The sequence below is a fragment of the Aythya marila genome, assembly GCF_965140915.1.
Source record: "Aythya marila genome assembly, chromosome: Z".
Taxonomy (NCBI): domain Eukaryota; kingdom Metazoa; phylum Chordata; class Aves; order Anseriformes; family Anatidae; genus Aythya; species Aythya marila.
Window position 1 is genome coordinate 44,903,675 of NC_139080.1, and position 27,077 is coordinate 44,930,751.

Here is a 27,077-nt window from a genome sequence, read left to right on the forward strand (position 1 = left end):
CACAACGCAGCGCGTCACCCCGCGAGCGCCAGGCATGTCCGTGTCTGAGAGTTATGCTTTTGGAGCACGTGATGATGAGAGCAGTGCTGCAGTTTTGCTGGGTGTGGGGACAAGTTGACTCCTTCCTTTCCCGGGCATGTGCTGACAGCGCAGGGCTGGATCAACAGAGCCTCGGGAATCCTCGTGCCCCGGGCTAGGATTAGGCTGGCCCACAGGTTCAGCCCCAGCACATCCTACAGCTGAGTGTGTAATGAGAGGGCAAATTATCTCCTTCAGGGAGGCCTCTCTTCATAAGTGATAAAAGACTTGCAGGGTGATCTGCACTGCAGCTGACAACAGTGTTCAGGCCAAACTCCATTTATCAGCAAGTAAGCGCTTAGCCCTCATGGCCAACACCCCCTGCGTCGGGCTCACCAAACTGCCTTAATTGGTAGCTGTGGCCAGAACTGTAAAAGCTGCTTCCAGAAAACCACTCGGCCTCTGATGACCAGGATCCTGCAAAACCGCGAGGCAAATCGTTGCATTGAGTGGGAGCAACTCCGCAGGATGGATCTCATCGGGAAAAACAATTCATCCTGTTCTGTCAAGTACTGAGATCAGTTCAGTGGAGTCATGCATAATCCAAACACAGGCTTGGTCTGAAGTCTTTATTTTGATATTTTCTGGAATCAGGAAAAATAAATAAATAAATAAATCAGAAAATCTGTATTTGCTGGAACAAAACCTCTTTCTGGTAGAAATGCATGGAGTTTCTGAGCATTGTCCATGATGACCAGGAGCAGTAGGCCCTGTCTCCTTAAAATGTGTGAGCTTCTGTACCTCTGAGTAGCTGTTTGTATGAAGACCCTGCCTCTGTGTTTATTTTTCTTCCTGTGTTACTCACTTTTAAAGCTTGTATGTCTCTGGAAAATATGCAGTTCTGTCTTTGAAGTCTTGCAGGAGTTAACAATCTTACTATCTTTCTTCTTGTTTATTTCTCTCTTCTGTTGCATATGTACTGATCACCCTTTCCTCACTACCCTTTCCTGGGTAATGCAATTAAGTTAAACAAAGAGCTCTTGTTCTTTGTAATCATCCTGTGATATACTGCTTCCACTTTATACACGACTAAAAGTCTTGCCTGATTTTGCCAGAAGTATCAGTTGTCTTTATTAGAAAGCAACGGAACTCCCCGCACATATGTTTTGTGGAGAACAGAAGAAAATACAGACTTTTGATGTAAATGCTCAAAGCTGCATCTGATCCAGTATTTCAAACAGCATCCCCATGCCAGCTGTCTTGCTTTCTCAGGGAAGATTTAGCTGCTACCAGGGAGTAGTTTGAAACCCTTAGAGACTTGGAGCGGCGGCGAGCTCCTGCTGTAGCCCGCAGCCACCTCCCTGCCATGCTGGGTTTGTGGGGCAGCAGCCTGCTGGGAACCCTGCCAGCCCAAACCTGCCTTCTGATCCCCAGTCTTGTGATTTCAGTCACAAGGCCTCCTCTTCTTTGCTGTGGCTGGTTGTTCAGGCTAACTTAATTTGTAGTCAAAGTAATTGGCAAAACCACTGCTCATTTTTTAGTGGTGGGGGTTGCTGTGTTTTCTTCTGTTACTGGATACAACCAGGCGTAGGTAGTTCACTTTCATTTTTCTTCTAAAATAGGTGAAAAATTGTCCTGAAATTGGACATACAAATTTTGTTTGGCAGCGAGTGAGAAAACAGCGCTCTAAGAAAATCATGTTTGTCAACATAGTACAGCGCAACTTCTATACTTTGCTTTCCAAATCCTTATCCCAAAGTATCAGGGACTCAAGCTGGAGTTGGTTTATGCATAATTTTGTAACAAAAACAAACAAACAAACAAAACCCCCACAATGTTAAATAATGATAAAATGGAACACGTGTAAACTAATATTTAAATGCAGTTCTATTTCTTCATGTACTTTTTTTTTTTTTTTTTTGGATTTTCAGTTGTGTGTCCTGCTGGTGCCAGCCTGAGGTGTAATATAAAGCATCAGCTGCCCCTGTAAGGGGAGGCAAAGTGTCTTTGCCTTGAGCAGTGGTCAGCGCTGGTGGGTGTCGTGTTCCCTAGTTCTCCATCAGCTTTGAAGGCAGCTGGTGGTGTGTCCCCTTTCTCACCTCTCATATCATTAAATATTGCCGCTAGTTTCTTAAAAAAATAAATAAATGCTGTCTCTTGTTCTCTCAGCTGTCTGGATGCCCTCCCACATCCTGACAGCTGACCATGAGGGGAAGTTGCGGCCCAGCAGTGCAAGGGCTTCATAGGTAGTGACCCTGCACCACAGGCACCCTGTGGTTTGTGCCAGATAGCTCTGAAGAAATGTCCTGAATGAGTATTGCACTGGGAAGGGAAACTTTAAACCCCGTCCTGGCAGTGTGAGGAGGGCTGTCTGCCTCCCACACGGAGCAAGGCCTGCTGCTTCCCTATGGAGCTCTGCTCCTTCCCGGCCCCTCCTGCCCTGCTCTGGGTTGTGGTAACCCCTTGTCCTGCCACGGGGCCATCCAGCAGCAGGGTTATGCTAGATGTGACAGCAGCTATATAAATATTTAGGAGAACCATGCAGGTGCTGTATGTCAGATGGGACACTGGTGAACAAAAACCACGGTGCACACCAGAGAGAGTTGCTGATTGCCTAATCTGTGTTTGGGGTTTGCATGGGTTGCCAATTGAAATGAGATTATTCTCATTTTGGAGAAGATACTGATCTCTTTTTGCATACCAGCCACCCAGCAGCCCACAAACTGCGAGCTTTATCATTCAAGCTTTATCATTCGAGCATCAACAGCTACCAGAACTGCAATTGTTTGTAAGATTGGGTACCCAGCACTAGGGGCTGCGCCAACAGGTGCTTGTGGTGCATACTGAGGGGGGAATTAAAAAAAAATAAAATAAAAATAAAAAAAAAGACGTTGTGGAAAGGCTACCAGCTGGGATTATACACAGATTCTGCTATGAAACCATGCTGAAATAGAGGCAGCTACGGTGTGTTTGTGCTGACTGTAAGCCACTGAAACATCACAGTACTCATATAATGGTGTGACTGTCCACAGAGAAACACAGATCTTAGTCACTACAGTGTATGTGCCCACCACAACACAAACTTCTTTCAGCAGGTCTCTAATAACAGTTGTTAGAGACCCTGTGGTTACTCTGGGGAGCACCAAGTCCCTGCACACTCTCCTGGCCCCTTAGAAACAGGGCAGGCTTACCAAGTGGTCTCTTTTCTGATACAGTACAGGTGTTGCTAATTTCCTAGATGAGCCTCAAACTATGCTTGGTTTTAAGTTTCCTGTTTGAGAAATGTGATAGAATTTCTTGATAAACTGGTGAACCTGACAACTACCTGTGTTTGAAATGGGGGTGGGGAGGGTGAGTGACTATATGTAAGTATGTACATACAGGGTGCACATATTTTGTTTGCCAGAAAACTAGTTTACTAGCTTCACAGTCAGACTGCACAATTACATTTTCCGTGATAAGGTTGCCTTGGCTATTACTGAGACCCTCCCAGCCTTTTCTGCTTCCTCTTCATTCTCTGGGATCTAAGCGTTGCCTGTTTTGCTGTTGAAAGCAGAGATTCGGGAAGCACATGACAAAGAACAGAATAAACAAGTACATGGTGTACTTGCTGATCTAGGCGGGTGTCACTATTACAACTTTAAAGAGTACCAGATAAACACCTGTAGAAAGAGTGCTTTGATACCTGAAGCAGTACTGAAATCACATCCATAACCTCTGTGATAACAATGCCTGTGAGCTAATACCCATTCTGTATAATTTTATGCCTGTCTTTATTCAGCCTGTGTCTTTATGAATAATAGAACATAGTTGTAAGCTTCACAATAGCCACTGGGGTTTCTTGGCAGGAGTATTTTTAACTCCTGTCCATGTACTAATATAGTTCATGGTGAGTTCTTAAGTCTTGTCCAAGTATGGGTGGGGAAGTGGAGCAGGGGTTGAAATGAGCTGATAGGGCAGGAATTGGTTAAGACAAGACAGTCAGACAAATGTCCAGGTGATGACACCAGTAGGAGACAGGAGGGTTATAAAGAAATCAGTATGCCTTATGCTTTAAGTGACCTAAACCTCCATTTTCACTCTCCTATTGCTTAGCATAGTTACACATTTATTTTAATTAATATCTTTTAATTTTATTGCTCAAGGAATGCTTGCTAGTTTCACTGCTGATTCCATATCTCCTTAGGCAGCGTCAATCTGAGTCATGGTAGCAGGGCACTCGTACGAGTTTTCTAGGAGCAGTAAAATAATGTGTGTAAAAGGGCAAATGTAAATCTGAAATGATAACCTTTCAAAGTCAAGGAAAATGGAGGTGTATCAATGGCTTTGTGGTAATAACTGATCTTCTGTTGCAGCGGATTACAGATAAACTGGGAGTGTGTATGATTTGAGTGTCACATTTGCAGCAACTGTTTATTACAAATTGTGCCATTGAGAGTCCCATGTCTGTAAATAATGTCAGGCATTTTCCTGTTCACAGGAAGACTGAAATTCTCTTGCAATATAACTGGTTTTTCATCTTTATTAATTACACAGCACAAGACTTTTGGTCTTCTCAGGGTTGACAAGATAAAGAGCACCTGCAACAAAACCTCTGAAGAAAAGAAAATCCAGATAGTGGCATTGCAAAGGTTTATATGAAAATCCTGTCTCAAACAATGCCAAAATGTAATGTCAGATCAGATAAGGATACTGATACCATTCCCTTCTTTCTGTTAGTACTGTATAAAGTAAGTAGCTTCTGTTTACTAATTAGGCCTCTGTTTCTACATTTGCATCACATAAAGTTAGAGGATTTTTCCATTTGTCTGCAAGGAGAAATGAAACTTTCATTTTTTCCATCAGCCATTCTCACTATTTCTCTTGCCCTCATTAAGTGGGATTTTCACCAAGAGGTGAGTGTTAAAATGCTAGACTCCACCATCCTGAAAGGTACTGTTTTTACTGTGCACTGAAGACAGATGAGCAAGGTCTGAAGTAGAAAAGCCTTTAGCTGCTCTTCTGGTGTTTCTGTACACAAGCGAGGTACTCTTTAACATCGTCCGGAGAACCGAGAATGAGAGGAACCCTCTGGTGAATACCCTCAGGTTTCACATCCAGCACTGCCTCAGTCCCAGTAGTCGCCATCCCACCTGCCTGCTCGATGATGAAAGCCATAGGGTTGCACTCGTAGAGAAGTCGGAGCTAGAAAGAAAGAGGGAACAAGAAACTGTACTTCAGGATAGTTACATCAGAGGTCTTACCAGAATGTAGCCTGTGATTTGGGCAAATTTTGGACCTAAGTACGAAACTGACTTAAGTAGCAATGTATCTCTCATCAGTCCCTTCTTCTTTCCTCCTTTCACCTCCCTTCTCACTTTCTGTTTTGAGGACAAATGTACTGACCCTGTTCTCAAGCATCAGTGCCATAGTTTCCAAGCTGACATACTGATGTGTATCATCAGTGAAGCTGTATTTTGTCAAAAGAAGCTGTTGGGCCCACAGACATTAGCAAAGCATGAAAGCCAGCTAAGCAAGACAACCATACCAGGAAAGAAAAGCCAAAACGTCTTCCTAGGTATAGGCTTTATTTGTTATCTCAAAGCTTGGGGTAATCACGTTGTGTTTGGTCAGGATATTTTGGAGTTTGAAACTTGATGCTCCCAGTTTCAAATATCAGGTTTTGATTTCAGATCTTCATAAATGTGAACAGATATTAGTGGCTTGAACTCATGCGACTCTGGTTTTGAAAGTAACTGCAGTAATTATTAAAATAAAGTTTTCACTTTTATTATGGAGTCTGTTGACCCCTGATTTCTGTTCATGGCTTTAAAGGTGTTTCCTCTGTTGTGCCTGTGTCACAGTTGAATGCAAACTTATTTAGGATACATGCCAAAATATTATGTGGTTAAAATAATATAGATGACAGCTAGTTATTTTTTAATGGACATTGCCTCTGTAGATTTAGCTGAATATTTCGCTGGCATTCTAAGACATACTTGTGTATTATATATCTTGTTACTTCATATTATGCTTAAAAGGCTTTTCATGTGTGCAAAAGACAGAATGTTTTCTGGAAGCACAACAGAATGCAATTATACAGGAAGACAAAGTAAAGGATTGGACAGAGGACTTTGCTACCCATAGTTCCCTTATCACTGTGCTTGTAAACAATCCATGATATACCACAAACATAAATAGCACATATTAACATCATTCTTATCTTTAAAGCCCACCAAAATGCTCTTTCTGCTGCAGGGACTCTACCTGACAGGCAAAGTGGTACCATTAACCCTCATTGTTCTCTATAGTGTATGGCCAACTTTTGAAAGAGCCAGAAGACAGCAGTGGCACCACTGTGGAACCATGTGTTGAGTTTTTTCTTTCTTCACTGTGACTGCATGACAGAAGAAAAGCAGTTTTTCTTCAGGTAATAGTTCAATTGCTGTATCAAATATTGAAATCAAATTTGCCTGGACAGACATTAAGACATTCTTGGTGTGTATTCTGAAGAGTTGTTTTACTCCTCATTTTCCACATCTCTTGGACCTGCTATTCTTCTGATAAATACATGTTCACCAGGACGGAACCAGTCGTCCTCCATCCTTAAAAAGACGTAGACATCAGCGTGTTCTGACTCCAGTGTGAGAGATGGGACAAGTAGTTTTAAGAAAGTAAACTCCTGCACATATCCAACCAAGCATATAAAAACAATTGCACAGAAGGTTTCAACCACGGTGTTGGCCAGAAAGGAGGAAGGTCTTGGAGTCAGAACACTATGACTAATGTATTACACATTGAGCTACTCATTTCTTAAGCATGACCTGCAGGTTAGCTGTAGTCCACAAGTATACTCAGACTGCTTTTAAAACATTTTTGTTGAGAAATTCGATAGTAAGGGCATCGGATGCCACAGGAGAAAAGCTGAGGTTGATGATGGCCCATGGCTCAGCATGTTCATGGAGTCACAACATTGCACTGGGGAGTCACTGCATTCCACTGAACTGCATTGAGCCATGGCATGTTTTGTACAGGTGACCAAATGGGAAATCATATTTTCCCAAAATGTTGGTCTCAGCATGCATAAAACTCACCTTCCACGGACAGAGTTTTTTGGTCAGTTAGTAGAAACCTGTGTTTTCAGGGCTGGTGATAGTAAGCTTAGTACACTTTGGAAACAGTAGACAGGCAAACTCAGATGTCTAGCACTGAACAAAACCCTGACTGTAGTTAAGCATATCCCTTCTGGACTCTAGCTGCTAGTAGAAAGGGTGAAGGTCTCTCTTAGACCAGTGTTTTATCTGCTAGCTGTGCATAGGTATCTCAGTGGGCTTCTATGATACAGCAATGATTTTCTTCAGAAAAAGCCCTTGGGTTTAGTGAAAAATATTGGGGAATTTTTTAACATAAAAACATACGGGAACATTTCTTGCTTCAGTTGGCAAGTGCCTAATTTTCTTGATTAAATTGGATTGTTGACCATCATATCCATTAACAATACTCTCTGGAGATGGGAAAATCATTATCTCTTTATATATCTAAATTATTTCTGTATACCTGCTACTATTTTCTTTACAGGAAAATCAGAGGTATTAAGCTGACTAAGTTTACCAGAGAAGTCAAATGATTTACCTTTCCTTTAGGACTCTTCTGATTAGCAGGATACATGAAGATTCCACCATACATCAATGTACGGTGAACATCAGCAACCATGGAGCCCACATACCTGGCACCATATGGGGAACTGCCATCCTGAAAGACATACAAATGGAGCATTACATCTACCAGGCTAGACAATTGTTAGCACAGGAAAATGTCATTTTGTTACAAGCCAGGTATCTAAGCTACTTAAATCATTTGTTGCATATGGACACTGTAAATGCAAAAACCAGCCTGAAGCTTAGACTTTTGGAAGACTTGGTGATCATCATGAGTTTCTAATATAAGGGCTTTAAAGAGAAACAAACACTCACAATGTGGAAAGCACTTTGCCTGTAATTTGAGTGCACAACAATATTGTATCAACTGCTCACCTGTGAAAAAGCAAGTGGTGAAAAAGTGAGTGAGATCCTCTTGCTGTTATCAGAACAAAGTACCCATTTGATTCCTGATTCTCCGCAAGTCCCTAAGCTGAGGTAAAAGGAAGGATATCACTTTTCACTACACATCCAGGCAGTTCCCAGAGGATACTCAAATTTTTCCCTCTGGCTTTTTTTTTAAAGTTTTGAAGCTGGTTGTAGCATTCATTCTGGGGTTTAGTTTGGGAGATAGTGGGAATTTAATCATGTGGTTGCTCTCAGATTAGAAATTCATATTGCTAAAGGAGAGGTCATTTTGGTGAGAGCAATTAGGGAAGTTTATTAGGCAACCAGTTTCAGGTTTGCTGGTCATAAATATGGTAAGATAGAAGATAGACAAAAACAAAAACAAATGAACAAACAAACAAAAAAACAGGTGACTTGCACAAATAGAAGTAATATACACCAAATTAGCTCCACCATGAGAAAAGTGATGCATCACCATACTTTTAAGAAGGGGAGATATACAATACAGATGTAAACTGAAGGAAAGTTTTCTGAGAGCTAATATGCCAAGATGTGTGGTGGTTTTCTGATATCTCTCACTCTGTCTTCAATAAAGCAGGAGTGGAATTTTGGTTTCCCCTAGAAATTGACAAAGACTGAGGCTTCATGCAAATTTAATGTGCATACATATTTGTGTATTGCAATGCTAAAAGTTTGAAAAGACCTCTGCATGTTTTTGCAAGTTTTTTTTTTTTTTTGTCTGTCTGAATCCATTATCTAATAAAATATCTCAGAATATCTCAGTGCTTTCTACAAGGCTTGCAAGTACTAGTTATAGAGAAACATATAAAGAGAGAACTTGTGTAACAATGCCAGCACCAAGAACATGTCACAAGTCAGCCACCCTTACCAGCAAAATCATGAGGTTAGCTGGGAGAAAAAAAAAAAAAGAAAAAACAAAAATAAAACGAAAACAAGTGGGAGGGAAAACCACAAGTGGGAGGGAAAACCACAGATAAAGAAAAGCATTTTTCTATTTTGAAATCACTTTATCTAACTGTATTATGCAGCTGTGAATTTTTGATATTTACTCTCATTTAAAATGGGAACAGATTCTCATCAAGTTACACAGCATAATGCAATAAAACACTAGGAACTGGAGTCCTAAGCAACTACATACGAGACTTAGATTTTTGTTACAGCTGGTAGTAAAACTGGACTAGAGAATTGTTCCAGACAGTGTGATATTCCTTGTATTTCTGCTATTTTCTATAATTCTTGCCTGTACAGATGAGGAGAACTATTGAAAATTCACAGAAAGACAACACAAAGTATAAAAGACTTGATGGATAATACACAGACCGGAACTCTTATCTTTTGTTTAGTTTAAACCTAGCTCTTGGTCTTATTACTTCCAGACACAACTGAATAACACTGTCAAGTACTCACTCCCTAAATTTCCATGGTTTTTGCTTAAATAATTATTTAGACTTCCAATGACAGCTTATCAACCTGACAGCTGTTTGCATTTGTGACTTCGCAGCTGTAAAAATCTGAGGTCAAAAAAAAAGCACCTTTAGAGCTGTTAAAGAGAGACCGAAAGTACTTCTGCAGTTTTGGAAAGGATAATTTTCAGGCAAAGCTATTATTATAGTCTAAAACTATCTTTAAAAATACAGACAAATAAATAGTTCTTTTTCCAGTTTCAGAAGGGAGCTCTAAGAAAAGTTCTTTAAACATTAGGAAAAGTCATAGGATATCGGTCACAAGCAGGCCATGAAACAAAGTGCTAAGCACTGCTTTTGTGACATTATCAGACAAGGAGCCTGCAGCACAGTATACTACTTACTGAGCATGAGCCGCACAGCTGAGCCACCTGTGTACAAACCATCAGACATGGGATGTGCTGGATTTCCTGTTCACAAGCAGATGATTTGCACAATTTGTGTGTGTTTGGGTGGTGTAAACTGAAGATAATGAGAGGCCACTGGGAATTTTAATTGCTTCTTACCCTGACATAAATTCAATCTGCTAGAAACATTGCAACTGTGTTACTGAGACTGTGCTGAGAAAGAAGAGAAATTTCTCCATTCCTGTAGATTTATCACTTCAACCACTGACTGAAATAGAATTTTCACTTCCCTTAGTATCCAGCTACCTGCTTAGGAGGAATAAATAATCCTTTTAGTTACTAGAAATGTTCTTGTTTCTCCAGTTTGGTCAGTCATACATTTTTCTTACAGATGAGAAAGTTAATAGGTGTTGCATGCTTATTGGTATATTGCCCAGGCTTTCATCTCAAACAAAAGTGCAGAGCTAGGGAAATTCAACTCAAGTTCTGAAGAGTGCCAAAGAGTGTGCTTGCCCAGTGAGCATTTTGTAGTGTTTTGATGTTAATGAAAGAGTTGGAGAACCTCGATGTTCCCTTCACCTGCATCCATGGTGTTTGAAGAAGCTTGTGCTTGCTCTTGGTTTCACCCTTTGCATTGCTTTACTTAACCCAGGGAAACAAAAGCGACCCATAACAGACAGGTCCTGTGATTTTGTCTCTTCACAGTGTGATGGAAGTCATTTTCTCCCTTACTTATTATACTAATTTCTGAAAGCTATGTTCTTCCTCAGCAGATTGGGACCATGTTTTTCTTGCATAACTATGATGACTGGGAGAGTGAGGGGAAAGAAGTCTTTTCTACAGACTATGGCAGCAAGTCTGCATCCCTCCCTCTATGTACAGTTATGGTGACAAAAGCACAATGCTTTTCTTAGCTTTTTAATGTCACTTGGGCACAGCTGGGCTGACTGGCAGAAGAAAGCTTCCTGCTCTTGATGGCAAGTTTTTGATGGCGTTGCTAAGAGAAGTCTCCATTGCATGGCTCTCGGCCAACAAGCTGCAATAGGACTCAGCTTCTCACACAGCTGTAGGAGGGTCTGGAGCTGTTCTCCTATGAAAACAGACTGAGTGAGTTAGGGCTGTTCAGCCTGGAGAAGAGAAGGCTCTGGGGAGACCTTACAGCAGCCTTCCAGTACCTAAAGGATGCCTACAGGAAAGCTGGGGAGGGACTCCTTGTCAGGGTGTGGAGTGATAGGACAAGGAGTAATGGCTTTAAACTAAAAGATTAGAGGTTTAGATTAGATGTAAGGAAGAAATTCTTTACTCAGATAGGGGACGAGCACTGGCACAGGTTGCCCAGAGAAGCTGTGGATGCTCCATCCCTGGAGGTGCTCAAGGCCAGGCTGGATGGGGCTTTGGGCAGCCTGGTCTGGTGGGAGGTGTCCCTGCCCATGGCAGGGGTTGGAACTGGATAATTTTTAAGGTCCTTTCCAACCCAAGCCATTTTGTGATTCTGTGATTCTAAGATAAAAATGAAATGGAATACCAAAGAATAGAGATGGCCACAGCATGTTTCAGAGTTCTGTCAGTGAACCAGAGCCAGCTGGATGCTAGGGACTTAAGAGGATTACTGAAGGAAATGTTTAGACTAAAATTTGTGCAGAAAAAAAATCTGGCACAATAGTGCCATTATATAGTTCAGGCTGGAGTAAATGTTGTTTTACAGGAAGCCTTACAAATAGCAGCTTGCTCTTCATCTGTTGAAGCAATAAGAGATTTTGGGATGCTTAAAAAAAAATTACCTTTATGCTGGACCGTAATTCCAGAAGAGCTTTGACTAGAAAAATATTTCCCACCAAGATCTGCATGACAATGGTAAGGGGCTTACAGCTGGTCCGCAGAACTGTAGCACTTTTTCAGTGCTTTTAATTCAGATCTGATGCTTTTTTAGCAGTGGTCCACAAGAAACTTTGAGAGTCAACATGGCTCTGTGGTCCAAACTATCTAGTCTGGGACACTGCTGTTAGATAGTAAGGGAAAATCTCTCCTCTCCACCTAAAAGGCTGATTTTTTATGTTTGGTCATCAGTGACAGTGATACAGATCATGGGATATGCTGTGAGCAATGCTTCACTTGGTCTTCCTGTTTAATGTTTAACTTTTCAATTCTGTTTGGCAATGTTAAGAGAGTCATCTGAACGGCATGTTAACCAAGAACCTCAGGAAGGGGGAAACAGAGTTTGGATCAAAGGAAAAAAAGAATATGATAAAGTGACAAGAAGCTGAATTTGGTGCCTTGTTGCTTGGCTTACAGTGGCCAGAAGGACATAGGGGGCTAAGAGTGGTTCTCCTGGTTGAGAAGGGGCCTTCCATGCCCCACAGGGCAGGAGATGGGGTCAGTCCTCCCTCAGGTCACAGCTGTCCACGTGGTGGACACCCAGCAGGTACTCCCCACTGCCCTATTGCATGCTCCAGATCAGGAGACACGGACCTCAGCTGTGCAGTGCTGTGCTAGGAGCTGCAGGAAGGTGGGAGCACCACCACCGGAGCTGTAGCTGGGCTGCAGCAGGAGCTGAAAGGTTGATAAATATGTCCTACAGATGATGCTAGGAAGCAGGTTTTATGCTATGGGAGAGTGCAACACCTCTCTCTTGTACTCCCTCAGTGTGAATATAATGTCCTTTTTAAATCAAGGAACCTATTTATGCTATTTCCTGAGCTGAAGCTCACAGAATCACAGAATCACAGAATTTCTAGGTTGGAAGAGACCTCAAGGTCATCGAGTCCAACCTCTGACCTAATGCTAACAGTCCCCACTAAACCATTTCCCTAAGCTCTACATCTAAACGTCTTTTGAAGACTTCCAGGGATGGTGACTCCACCACTTCCCTGGGCAGCCTGTTCCAGTGCCTCACAACCCTTTCAGTGAAGAAGTTCTTCCTAACATCTAACCTAAAACTCCCCTGGCTCAACTTAAGCCCATTCCCCCTCGTCCTGTCACCAGGCACGTGGGAGAACAGGCCAACCCCCACCTCGCAAGCTTTCAGATGGGCAGATTTTCTGTGGCCATAACATCAGTGCATTGGCTCTTCTCACACAGACACCACTATGACTTGGAGCAGCAAAGCACTGCTTGGCTTGGTACCCTTGTGAAGTCTTCCCCTGTCCCAAACAGTCTATGCAATACTGTGCTACTTGCTTTAAGGTAATAAAAATATCTTATCCTGACTGGAAGCAGTAGTGCAACAACACTTCCAATAGCTTTTCCCCAAATGCAGCACAGATTTGAAATTAAATAGTGTTTGCAATCTTTTTTTTTTTTTTTTTTCCTTTTTCTTTTCTTTTCTGTATGCCTAACCTAATGATTTGGTGAATCACATGATAGAGCTGTCCTCACAGAGCCTGTGGTGAAACATCTCTGCCTGGTCTTTCCATGGAGTGTTTGAAATCTCTTTAGCCTTATCATCTCTGCCTGAGGTTGATTATTTGCTGAAGGTTTTGCTTTCTTTATTTTTAAAACACTTGAGTGGTTTGAAAAAACACAAAGAGACCTGTTGTCAGTGCATTACACCAAATACATAGCTCAGCATAATGTGAGCAGAATGAGAAGCACAGATCTTCTCTTTCCCAGATGGGCCAGCTTTCAGGAAGTATGAAAGCCATGTAGTGGGCTTCCACTTCTCTCATAGCTGGTCTGAAACTACACAATGAAATTTCAAGATAATCTCAATGAGCACATACAGGATGCCGTGAAGTGATTCTGTCTGTAGCAGCAATCTGAGTAATATGAGAAAGAGGCTTTGGAAAGAGATCGGCATTGCCACTACAGCGATGTGGTGAATTCTGATTTTCAGACCAGGAGGAGCTTCTCACAGAACGATGGCTTGAAATCTTACTCATTACATTTCCATTCTACAGCACTCTGAAGTTTTCTACTGGATACATTGTTTTTTGCATAAGTGCTGTGCAAGTATTTTTGACAGGTAATACCTTTAAAAAATAATCTCATGGGCTTTTCTAGCAGGAAAGCATGAAAACCATCTTCCAGGCCAAGTTCAGTCCTGAGCAGTTACACTTCTCCATATTTTGTTATGACTTACTGGTCACATAACTACGCTTTCCAGGGAGCGTCTATATTTCCACACTGAGAGCTTGTGCTGTGTCCTCCTAGCCCTGACTGCAGGCCGTACCAAGCTGCTTATTCTCACAAGAAAAGTCATCAGACACAGGATGTTCCCAGCTCTGTCTCTCTGGAGGAAACAGTATAATCCTCTTAACAATAGAAGGTGGTGAAATTGTGCCTCACACCCTTTTATTTTTTTCATCCTATGGGTGGTTTCATGGTCCATATGATGCAAATAGACTGTGCAAGAGTTATGCCATATTTCTCAGCTGTGAGCATGTACAGGAATATGATGGAGGTGCCACCCAGATCCCTGGAAGCACCTATGGGGCAGTAAGTGGAATCTAGCCCCAAATGCCCAGCTGCACAAATGACTGAGCTTCATATTCAGATATGCTAGAAAACATGGGTATACCTCTTTCTATATACCCACATTCTGCTTGCATGGTTTCAGAGTATTTATTTCCTCCACACAGTGGTGAACAAAGCTATGAATTTATTTAGCAAAGTCTAAGTTATAAAAGATATCACGCACTGGAATCCAGCGCATGAGAGGCATACCCACAGCACCAAAATGTTACACAGAACTGGATTCAGAGATGCCTTCAAAACCCTTCCCATTAGCCTGGGCACTGTAGAAGGTAGTGCTTACCAGTGAACACTGGATACAGTGCTAATATTCTCTTACCTCAGGAAATTTCTTCTTTTGCAAGTATTCTGTCATTGCAGGATCAAAATACTTTGCATAACCTTCATTGAGACTGTAAACCTTCCCTTTCTTCTTGATTTTAACATCTCTATCCACCAAAATAAATTCACCGAGACCCTGCAGAAGAACAGAGAAGAACAGTTATTAGCAGGCACCAGAATGCTTTGTTGACTTCCCATAACAGTTGTAACACCAGAGATGGCAGAAATGCTAGCACAGCTTGGTCTTTTCAGCACCAGTCTTGTGTATAACTTCACAGTATTCAAACAGCAGAAAGCACAGAATCTGTGTTAAATTCATGAAAACTTGTTACATTGGTAGCATAAACAAAAAGCAGTTTGCCTTCAATAGTTAGCGTCTCTAATGAACACCAGTCAACGCTGAAAGCAGATTGTGGATCTTTGTGTCCACAAATCGTGAGGTTATAAATGAAGAAATTACTTTTTATTTTTTTAAACTCTTCTTGACTGTCTTGACTAAACATCTTAAAGTGAATACCATCATATCCTTGTATGCACTGCTGTCAGCAGTTGCAGTGTGACATCCACCTTCCCCCTTCTGTCTCTGACCAGATCAGTTCGGATCACAGTTCTTCCTGCCTGGAGAAAGCTTGTTTAAAAAGATTAAAAGGTGCTTGGGCAATAATGCACCCTTTTATTAAAAGCAACTTATATTATTGGCTAAATTTCATGCTGGTTTCTCAAACGATCAGCCTCCTTCTCACATTCCTCCAGTAACACTTGGCAGGCTCCTGGGCTGAGCTTTGATGAGCAGCAAAAGTCTGGTTGTGTGGGAACAGTTCTGCTTTTGCAAATTGTTGGGTATGCCGCTTAGAGGACTTCACCACAAAACTAAATCGAACTCAGGAATGATTCTTGCCCCAGGGTAAACACAGAACATGTTGGGGTTCTTTTGCAGATGAGAAGCAAAACCAAGAAAATGGCAGGAATCCTTCAAGTGGAAGCAAAGACACTGTAGTGTCTTTGTAGTATTTTTTTTAAGTGTTTCTCTGTGCAAACCAGCAGCCTGACTTGAATGAATAAGGTCTCAAACACTGTTTAACTTAAGTTCTCACGCACTGGAAAAAAAAAAAAAAAGGGGAAAAAAAAGCGACAGAGGCAGTGCAACCAACATACATGATTAAGTGCAAGTAAGATAGCTGTGGGATGCTACAAGATGAGAGTGAAAAAACAATGGCATAGATTGCCAAGACTGCAGAGACAAGAAGTAACAAAAACGAGTAGACCCAAGCATGGAAAGCTCTACAAGACAGTGGCAATGTTTTCAACACTACAACCATACCGGATCAAGCATGAAGCAGTCCACTCCTTGCCCTGTGGAGAGGGCGACCAGTGTAGCGCTGCCATACAAGGCATAGCCTGCAGCAACAATATTGCGTCCAGGCTGCAAAGCATCTTTTTCAGAGGGCTCATCATCTGTTTCCTATGGAAAAAATTAACATTGGACTGAGGGTTAAATACTTATGAGAAACAGTAAAAACAACACTTGAATAATAACTTGGGGGCAGATCTCCCTTTGGTGTCTTACCCAGGCCTTTGAAACTATCAAAGTAGAGACTGCTCTCATTAGTTCAGGGCAAATTTGGTGCAAGCAAATGTGCATGCTGGGACAGGACATGGGAAGTTTGTCATTTCATACATCTCATGTGATCAGTATGATGCCTGCCACAAAACTGATACCGTAGCATTGCAGCCTACTGTATTAAGTCAAGATCATCAGAAATCTGAGACAGAACAGCGCTACTGATTTTCTGTAAATTCAAACATAAACTATCACACTGATACCACTCTGAGGGAATAACTGCGAGGGGAATGCGATAATTAACACTGCACAGCTTGCAAACAAATTGCTTCCAGTAAAGCAGAATAAGAGGGCAGGGGGCATGACGCGGTAGAACCAGAACTGTGCATTGGTCTGTGCTGATGAAGAGATGGGTAACTGAAGTGATATAAGTGTCCATATGCATATAGTAAAAGCCTTTGCATATGTAATGCACGTGCATGTGTAGGTATGCACATACAGCTTTGCACAGAACTTGCACATGGTATTTTACTTCAGGCATCTGATCTGGTATTGCATTTCCTTTCAGCAACGGAATTATCACTGAACAAGAATAGCCCAAGCAGACCTGGTACAAATATTTCCAGACAGCTCTGGGGGTGTGTTTCAGCCATAATTTATGAGAGATTAATGAGAGTACTTGGGAAAGCTGGCTCCAACCTGCACTTCTTGGGACTATAAAATGGGGAGGGAATATTAATGCTTCTTAAAAAGTTTGCCATTTGTGGTGGAGATTCTGTGGATGTTTTGAAGTTGGTTCTCTGGCAATTAAAGTGAGAACCCCCCTCAGACACTTTCCTGGGGCCCTGGTTTAGCACCTTATCATTTCAAATTCATCCAGATCCTCAGTAGTTGCATGGGTTTAATGAGATTGAGTAACAGCTAAATAGAAATAGCAGGTCTAGCCCAGAATATCTGTTCCAAAAATTAATAAATAAATAAAAGTCAGTGGAGACTGTTGTGTGTAGGAAATAAAATATTTCATGACTATTGAGTAAATTCTTTAAATGATCAAGAATGCCTTCCAGAGATATTTCCAAAGGAAAACACCCCCACTCTCACCCCCATCCCACCAGAAAAATTCCCTGCTCTGGCAAGAAGCCTTCAGAGTGCCTAAAAGGATCCAGCAAGGTGGAAGGGACAAGATAGGGATCCTGTTCATCATAGGATGCTAACATCTAGAAGAAAGCAGACACGTGAGATATTATAAGTTCTTCTTTCAAGACATAGGAGGACAGTAATTTCACAGCAAAATGTTCTCATTTTCAGCTGAAAGATTTTGGCTGAAAGCATTTGCAACTTTAGTTCACAGAGCTTTTAGCAATATTTTGCTCACAACATTTGTTAAATACTATTTTGTCAAATTCTTCTGTGAAAAAAAAAAAAAAAAAAAAAAAAGCTTCCTCTTCATGGAAGCTGAAAAATGACATGTACAAATGTACCCAGTATGCAGTCCCTTAAAATTAATCATTGTATCTCCAAGTGTTTATTCAGAAAGATTATGAGCATACAATGAAGGAAGAGTCATTAAAATTCCTGTTTGTGTACATTGAAGCTATGATAAACATTGATAATTTGCTAGTTGAAGAGTTACTAAACCTCCGCTAAACAATTTTTTAAAGAAAAAACTATTGTATGTTCCATAGCATCTTCTATTTCAAAACTATGTCCTCATGGCACGTAGATGTCACCACCAAAAGCAATGGTTGTCTATAGTAAACTAATTGTAACATGAAATACAGAAATAAGTATATATTTACACAACGAATTGCAAACTTACTATGTTTTTTTTTTCTAACTTTTTGTATGTTTTCCTCATCAAAACAATTTAATTTTGTATAAATACAAAAGAAATGTGTTTTACCAAATATATTCTGTATACAGTACATGTAGCTGCAGGTTACATATGACGTTGATTTAAAATACATTTTTCTAGGGTGCACTTTTCAGGCCTAAAAATGCATTTTCTAGGTTTATATGGCTCAGCAACCATACATTTGTTGACCACTCTGAAAAATAAAACAAAACAAAACAAAAACAAACAAAAAAACCTTTGGATGATGGATAGGTGGGCAGAATTCACTACTTTTCCAATCTTCATTCACAACTATGTTTCCAAAAGGAAGGAAAAAAGTTCAGTCTCTAACAAATGTTTTGCAGAGCTTGTTGGAATGTGAAAAAGCTACTGATCAGCTGGTATTTCATTGTTAACACTGCGGGAGTTTTGCCAAGTGCCATGTACTGTGGGACAAACCAGGGATTTAAGCTGGCTCTGTTAGCTGCTGAATATTTTCACTTCTTTCTGGTGCACAGATGGATTTTCTTTCTATTATATTTTGACTATGAGATGGAAGTAGTGAAATTTCTTTAGAAGTCTTTATGCAAATGACTGAAGTAGGCATTGTCTTCCAAACAGGGGGACTACAGAAGAGTTCTGACAGCTCTGAGACAGCCACTTTAGCCCTTTGTTCTCGCCAAGTAGATGAAAGATGCTCCACAGAGTCTGGCTATAGGGGAACCCTCAGGTGGTACCTGAACCTGAATTTTTTTGCATGTAAGATTTGCCACATGACATGATTTGCCCACATCAGCCCTTTGAGCAGCTCTAGAAAGTCTTGGTTTCCAGGTCTCCATTCATACCATGTGTTTCATGAATATCCATTACTTTTGCTCTGAATCTTTATACCTTCTCCATGGGGGACAACATGAAGTGTATGTGTGTGCATGTGTATGTGTGAGCTGGGTATTGTCCTCATGACAATGGAGGAGGAGGGGAAGAAAATCCATCTGACGCACTGGGTAATGTTACAAATTTAAAACAGAATTCAGCAAAGCAGCAGAGTTTCATTGCATGTATGTTGGCAGCAAATTGACAGTTGTTGAGTCAGCTCAGTGGCATGAAAAATAAAGAGGAATCCAGAGAAAAATTCTTATTATCCCCACATACTGACACCAACTAAGAGCACCTCAGTGGCAGTGACTGTCTAGGTCCTATCCCTTACCCTGGCTTCTGCTGATTCAGTCCCTCAGACACATTTTTCTAACTTTCCTGGTCTTTTTAACAGTAACACACATGCTTCAGAAAATAAAAGCCAGGTTGAAAATGAAATGAAATAAACCTAACTCAGATTTTTTTACTGGTGCTTTTTCTAAAAAACAAATTTAGTGGTTTTTTTTTTTTTTTTTTTTTTTTTGGCAGGAGGTGATATTACCTGGGGCTGTAATGGTGGCCCTGGATCAGGAGCAACAATAGACAATCATTTTCAGGTTTGAAATGTATTGTCCAAGTCTGGCCTTGGTGGAAAAGTGTTGATTATCCTCAAGCTAATGTTTCAGTTCTGCAGTGCATGCCTTTGGAAATGGAGTTAAGGTGCTGACATAGTGGGAAAATCAGTCAGACAGTCAACTGGGAACTGGAAGGTTCCAAATATCAGACAGATGCCAAGGATCATCCATTGGAATTTGAATTGTTCTAGCTTTTCCAAAACAAGGTTCATGTATTGTGTATGGTTTGAAATAAACTTACATTTTCTTTCTTAGAATCATAGAATCATAGAATATTCCGAGTTGGAAGGGACCCATGAGGATCATTGAGTCCAACTCCTGGCACCACCCAGGTCTACCCAAAATTTTAGACCATGTGACTAAGTGCATAGTTCTTAAATGATTCTCATTCATTGGGATAAACATCTCACTTGTTTTCCCTTGACACTATCCTGGAGCAATGATTAATAAAGCCCTTATCATTATTTAGTTATTTTGAAGGGTTTTAAGTTAATATTGTTTGGAGTTAACAATGTTGCTAAGAAATTGTCTTATGTGGAAGAAAGGCACATTAATTACCATCTACATTAGAATTAACATTTTTATGTCAAGAATTATCCCAGTGAAAGTCTGTGAATGCCACATTGTTTCTAACATTCCAGGGGAAATTGATAAGTTATTCTTGTAATTGAAGAACTGCACTTCATCCTAGCAGCAGTGTTTTTATTTGGATATGAAGAATTTGTACCAAGGACCATAATTTTCTCTTTCTGAAGTGCTGAAGTATACCCACCCACATGAAAAATGGGGACTTAAAGAGTATTTACAGCAAATATATGAATACATAATAGAACATCAACAGCTACAGAGAGATCAGAAACTGAACTGAAAACTTGAGTGCTTTGAAAGGACTTGAGTTCTTTGGGAAATATTTCTATTCTGAAGCAGAATCCTAGGGAAGGCTGGGCTGTCCATATCCGCTACATGTCTTAACAGGCGAGCTAAAGATGATAGAGAAATCTGTGCTGTACTTCAACCTGTTATGCTGTATGAATCACACTGAGCATTTGCTTTTATATTAGTGTAACCTTATGCAGTGTAACCTAAACACACTTCTAAACAGAAAGCAAATGTTTGTGACACTGTGCCTACTGTCTCTAATAATAGCAGACAACACAGCTATTGCCCATCTTAAAAGTAGGGAGGTGCTGTAGTATTTTTGGCTGTCTTTACAGGGATAAATGGAACAGCTGGGGGTCCCTTTGCTTACCAGAAAGGCATATGGCATGGGTTGCCTCTATACAGCTAAGCTCTTTTCCCTGAGAAAATCAGGATGTTAGATACACCAGCAGCAGTCCCTCACACCACACACAGGTGTTGTTTCAGACAGCGCTGTTTGGCCCGGGCTGAATCCAGGTGTCACTAACCACAGACACTGTGGACTGCCATATGCCAGCACTTTGCTTGTGCTGTGACCTCGTTCAGACTGAGCTGTGGCTGTTTGGTTTACCAAAATGCATATGCTCGATGATGAGTGTTTCATCTATGAGAAATGCAAAGAAAAGAACTGGCTGGAAAACCATGAGTTAAAAGATGAGAGAGGACTTTAAAAGCATATCTTCATGCATTTGAAGTGTAGTATCTGAGTCTGCAAGTATTTCATTGCAGTCATGAGAACAGCAAATGTTGCTTCAAAATAATGATGGCTGAGGGTCTCCCATAGTCATCTGACTGTGAGCTCAGACATTAAGAAAAACACCAACTGCTGGGAGATTAGCAATCAAGTCACAAGACTTGGCATGACTCTAGCTATTAACGTTTGTTAATTTGCTGCACAGTTGCTGCTCTGTGCAACACCATGGGGGGAAACCTGTTGACCCTGGTGGTTGTAGGTGACTGCTTCCTCCAGCCTCAGGTGGCCTCCATCGTTAGCGTGTGTTTAAACTCCTGTCTGCAACACGCATGGAAACTCATACCAGGAGGTCACCACAACTCTAGTCATGATAGGGTCTGGTCAGCTTCTGGGAAGCCCAGCAGTGATACCATGACACACCCCGGCTCTCCTGCAGCAAGGAAAACTGCACTGAAGTAGCTGACCAGCTGCCTGATGGTGGTTTTATCTAAATGCTTGTGTGTCTGGGGTAAGGAAGTGATGCCACCTAGCAAGGGCCAAGTGCACACTCCCTGGGACTTTGGGAAGCTTTTAGCACAGGTGAATCTCAAGTGTTACCTCTTCTACTCTTTCTAAGGCTCTGCTGAGCCCAAAGACACTTGGAGGACCTACAAAAGAAACTAAGCAAGCCAATACACCCAAGCCATTTTGCTTTCACCAAGCAAACTTTGCCAAGTGTGCTTTGTTTGTCCTCTTACCTTTTTGTAGATAGCAAATATGGTTCCTATTGGTGCCAAGCAGTCTATATTGGATGAGCCATCAAGGGGGTCGAAGCATACCACGTATTTACCCTGAAACAGAAGTGGCAAGAAGTGGAAGCGTTAAATGATATGTTGTCTCCTGGTACTGTTTCCTTTCACCTGGTGAGCCCTGTGTTTTTGTGGCTGTGTGTAGCCCCTCGAGTGCACGTGGTGCAGCTCGCCGGAGGAGGCTGCACTGCTGACCCAGCTGGCCCTGCAGTGCAGCATGTTTCCCCTGGCCCTGCAGTACAACATGTTTCCCCACCAGAGAAACAGGAGAGGGCACGTTTCTGCTGACAGCACTAACGCTGATGGCAGAAAGGAGAAGTCCTCTGCATCCAAGTGGTGTAAGACATCTAAAAGCAAAAGGTTCAACCGTTCTGGAGGCCAGCATCTTGCTCAAGTACATGTGTTTTGTTTTGTCACACTCAGAACCAGGACTTACTGATACTGTGAGTTTGAGGGCAGAAGAAAAACATCATGGGGAAAGGGGAGGTTACATCGGTGCGAGCAGTGTCACTGCAACAGGATCCCCTCCTGGGGAACCCTGATGAAGCAGTCAGGTGTTTCCTCCAGCTGTGTAATGCAAAACCCAGTTCTGCCAGCCTCTCAGCTCATTTTATCTTGCCTACATATTAATGTAATCCGAACCCCTCACCCCAGTGGCCAGGGAGTGTAATAGTACACTTACATCTTGGAGCTGGGGTGTGCTAACAAGCTCCGAAATAATTATTTCCCCCCCCTTCGCCAAACTTTTAATACTAATTTTTGCCCTCCGCATCTCCTTTAGCTGTTGAAAACAGGCCATCCGCCTCAGTTATTAATCAAAACAATTCAGTAATGGCGCAAATTTTCCGAGCTCCCCCGGATTAGCTCGGGGACGATTTGGGGACCCGCGTTTTCATGCCTGAAACGCGAGTGCCCCCTGCTGCTGCCTGCGCCGACACCCCCGGAGGCAGGAGCTGCACCGACCCGCTTGTCCTTGGGGGTGATGAGCGCCTCCTTGTTCTCCTCTGTGACCAGGACGCAGGTGCTGTAGGAGGACTGCAGCATGTTGATCACCAGGTCGTTGGACAGCACGTCCAGCTTCTTCACCTCGTCACCCGTCACGTTCACGGTGCCAGCTATGCCAAACCTGGGGAAAATAAATTAAAAAATATATGCTAATTAAAAAATAATAATAATCAAGAAACCTGGGATAGGGAGGGGACCTTTTAGAAAAACACAAGCTAGGTATTCCTTCCTTTCATCTTCCCCCACACCTTTAAACTTGGATTAAAACATTGGGATGCATTAGGAGGTGTTTGCTGCTGCTGGAAAAGAAAAACATTCAGGAGCAAGGGAAGGAGCAGTGGCATCTTTCTGGGGCTCCATTAGGGTCCTTTTCCTCCTGTTTGGATGCTCTCCAAGACTCCTCCCAGGAGCAGAGCCTGCAGCCCATCTGGCAGGTGCCAGGCTTTGCCAGCAGCCCCAGGAGGCACCCAGAAGTGGCTTTGGGGAAGGAGAAGGGACACACACTTTCTGTGTCATCTGCCGCTGGAACAGCTCGTACAGCTGCTCAGAGCACCATGAGAATCCCCTCAGCCCCCAGCCACCCCAAAATCAGAAGCTTTGAAGACAACCCCTGATATTTCCATATGCTAAACTGCTCCTCTGGATTTTATTCAGATTAATTTATTTGGTGATCCTCAGCTGGGTTACAGTGATGCTTCTATTCTATATTTTGATTTTGGTAGCACATTAATTATGTAGTACATAGTAATACATATATCTGAAATTTCCAGTTGAGGAGGAACTATTTTGACCTGACATGTGTGGTCAGGGCATATATACGGCATATATGGAAAAACAGAAAGGACAGAAAGGGGGACAACTAAATAATCTCTGTTGTGTTCATCAGCAGCAGGCCTGACTTTTGGGGACATGTCTTTTCTCTTATTCAAAGCTAAGATCTGCCTGAGCTTTTCAGAAGTATTGAGTTTTTCAGGTATTTGCATTTTCAAGTGCCAGGTTTAAGATGCTGGAAAAGAATGTGATTTTTAGGGCACGTTAAACATCCAATCTCCAGTTAGCGTGTTTCCAGGCAGGTTTCCAACCCAAATTTATTTTTTATTTTGTTAAGCCATTCTTCACCTTTGAATGGCAAATTTGTTAAAAATTCACACTGCACTATAAACCATCAAAGAAGTTACTTCGCATTCTCCTATTTGGAGAAGCCAGAAAAATCTCTAGCTGCATTTTTCTGTTTAATGATAAGGTCCCAGCTCTTGCTCATGGGAAGAAGGCATAAGTGCAGACGGATGCAAGCCAGTCACCATGGTTGAAAGCTTGCCACAGGAATCTCCAAAATTTCATGGTTTCAGCAGCAGTTTGAACAGTACAGGTTACTTATTTGTGTGTTTGGATATTTTAGATATTTCTTGGTCATTATCTTATATATATATATATATATAATATTATATATCATACACACATATATAATATTATATATCTTATACATATATATACACTATATATATCTTATATATATATATATATTACACATTATATTATATTATATTTTATATATATATATATGGTAGAAAAAGATGTTTACTCCTTAAGATAATGGGTGTATTCCTTCTGAAGGGAAGATTCATGTAGCACTGAGGCAGTAGTAGTGTCTTGTAGGCAAGGTGGCTATTCCACCTCCAGTCTATTAAGCAGTAGTTCTCCCCACTTATGAAATAAATCAGAAGTTGTATATTGAAAGATAAAAAATAAGTACCTGTAACATTTCCTCTAAAACAGGAAGAAAAAACAGCTCAGCTTTACCTCATAACTACAAAGTACAACTTAACAGTTAGGGCATAGGAACATGAGGCTGTTGCTAACTTTGGGTACGACTCTCTACAAATTACAGTCCACACCTGTAAAGTGAGTATGGTAGTACTGAGACATTGAATTTGTGATTGGAAAAGATCATTGAGGGTTTCACCAAATAGGCAGCAGAAGCACACACACGAAAAAAAAAAACAAACAAACAAAAAAAAAAAAAAACACAAAAACAAAACAAACAACAACAACAAAAAGCAAACAAACAAACAACAACAACAAAACAGGGTGTTAAAGCATTTCAGTGTTTCCACAGGATGAAAAAATAAAATAATTATTATTATTTTCTTCTACAAATGCATGCATATGTACATGCACAGGAATGTGCACAGACATACTTTAATACATAAATAACAACTGTATATTTAAATGCATAATTTTATTAGGAATTTCCAGCTCCCTGAGCTGCTTCTGATAGATTACCCTTAAAAGATCACCATTAAAAGGCTGATAGTGATTTTTTTTTTTTTTTTTAATCTGGCTGAGTGAAGAACAGCTCAAGTCATTCCAGGATTAGCTAAGGTAAATTTTTACTTTCCAAACCACTACATGACAAATTATTTTGCTTTTCATATAAGACCTTTTATGTCTCCCCATCTGTAACACTGACACTCGTTGAGGAGGGAGGGGTAAATGTACCTATGCATGATGGCATATGCCATTTCTTGCAGGGTTGTTGCTTCAGAGCATGACTTACACTGCAGTCAGGCAGAACATCAGCTTCCCAAGGCAAGCCAAGATCTGTTTGCACCACTCAGCACTGTGGTTGGCAGTTAGCAGAAAATATCATGGTGCATTTTCCTTCAGATTCACAGTAGATTTAAAAATACATCAGTATCAACCTTTATGAGGTATAATGAGGTGAATGGCACCCTGAAGTCCTGACTCATGTTTTAGCAGTAAAATATTGCAGAACAGCAGCTCGCCTAAGCTTCTACCTAGTGTTCAATACTGGAGTGCTCCTGAGAGATCTCCACTTCCCGCTCCTGGCAACCCATGCCCTGACCTCCGCCTGCCTGCAGCCTCTTGCAATGCAGTTAAACATCCCTACCCTCTTCCCAGCCTTGCAATGCAAGCAGGAGCCTCTCCACCTCCTCGTCCTCCCCATACATCTCAGCAGGACTCACATGTGGGCAAGGCCCGCCTTTCTGACTGCGGAGGAAATGGCCTTTATGGCAGTCAGCATGGAGTTGAGCAGCTGTGTCAGCTCCCCGGTGGCTCCTTTGACTCGCCGTCCCTTTTCCATGACAAACCGCGTGAGGGTCAGCATATCTGTTTCGAAGGGGGTTTTGTCGGACATTTTTTCTGGGTACCAGTGTCCCTATCCTCTCGGCTGGGTTGGGTGCTTTCTTGCTGTGTTGAGATGCGGGGCAGCTGTTTTATTTTGAGGGGAAGCTACTGGCTGCACTGCCAGCCAGAGTTTATTAAAATGCTTCCAGGACCATGTGATGGGGTGCTCAGAATAGCTGCTCACGGACTGGCTCTGCGGCTCCTCCGGGATGCAGGAAGGGAGCCCAGGACAGGGAGCATGGCTGAGAGAGCAGAGCTGCCTCTCCGCTGCCCTGCCCACAGCTACAATTCCTGGTGCCCAGATCTATCAACACACCCTCATGGTACATTAGGCTGCTTTTAATGCAAAGCTCTTGCTTAGCCATGTGGCTGAAAACTGCTTTCCCAGAGCCACTGCTCAGCAGCAGGCTCAACATCACAAAGTGTGAAAAGCGATGCACAATTTGCAGCTGCTCTGCATCTCAAGCGAGAAGACTATTTAACCACCTAATACAGTGGTGTGGAGGTTAATTCAACAACCACAGAAAATATTTCAGCCAGGGCCAGGCCTTGTCTACACCAAGATTTTTTGCATGATGACTTACAAAATGAGTGCACTGAGCATCAAGGCAGGCATCTATTAAAGATGCTTTATATTGCTGCTGCAAACCCATTTTAATAACTTCATTCCCAGTCTGGGCTACTTGTAATATTATACTGTTTGCATAGAAAAGTACTTGTTGAGCTATGGCTTGATTGCTTACGAAGTAATTAACCCTTCAATAATCTACAAATGAAGCTTATTTGATTTTAGCATGTCTGTGTCATAACTCATAAAATGAAATTTTAAGTCCGGGTTGTTATGGTAGCGCACCATGTACAGAAAACACTGCACAGGAAACATCTGGTGTTTCAGGAGGCACATCCTTACTGTGCAGGTTATGGAGAGATGGCACAGGCTGCCCACATCAGCAGCACAGTCTCTTCCTTGGAG

General features: G+C 41.7%; 1 protein-coding gene across 1 annotated transcript; it reads right to left on the reverse strand.

The window, feature by feature from the left end:
• Positions 1-4,526: 4,526 nt before the first annotated feature.
• LOC309889984 (fructose-1,6-bisphosphatase isozyme 2) lies at positions 4,527-26,177 on the reverse strand. The gene is made up of 7 exons (XM_082783301.1): positions 25,942-26,177; positions 22,913-23,075; positions 21,899-21,991; positions 15,986-16,126; positions 14,663-14,800; positions 7,630-7,749; positions 4,527-5,202 (listed from the first exon to the last, which is right to left on the reverse strand). Exons 1-7 carry the CDS (start codon positions 26,112-26,114, stop codon positions 5,008-5,010), a joined length of 1,023 nt encoding a protein of 340 aa, XP_082639427.1. The 5' UTR covers positions 26,115-26,177; the 3' UTR covers positions 4,527-5,007.
• Between the last annotated feature and the right edge of the window lie 900 nt (positions 26,178-27,077).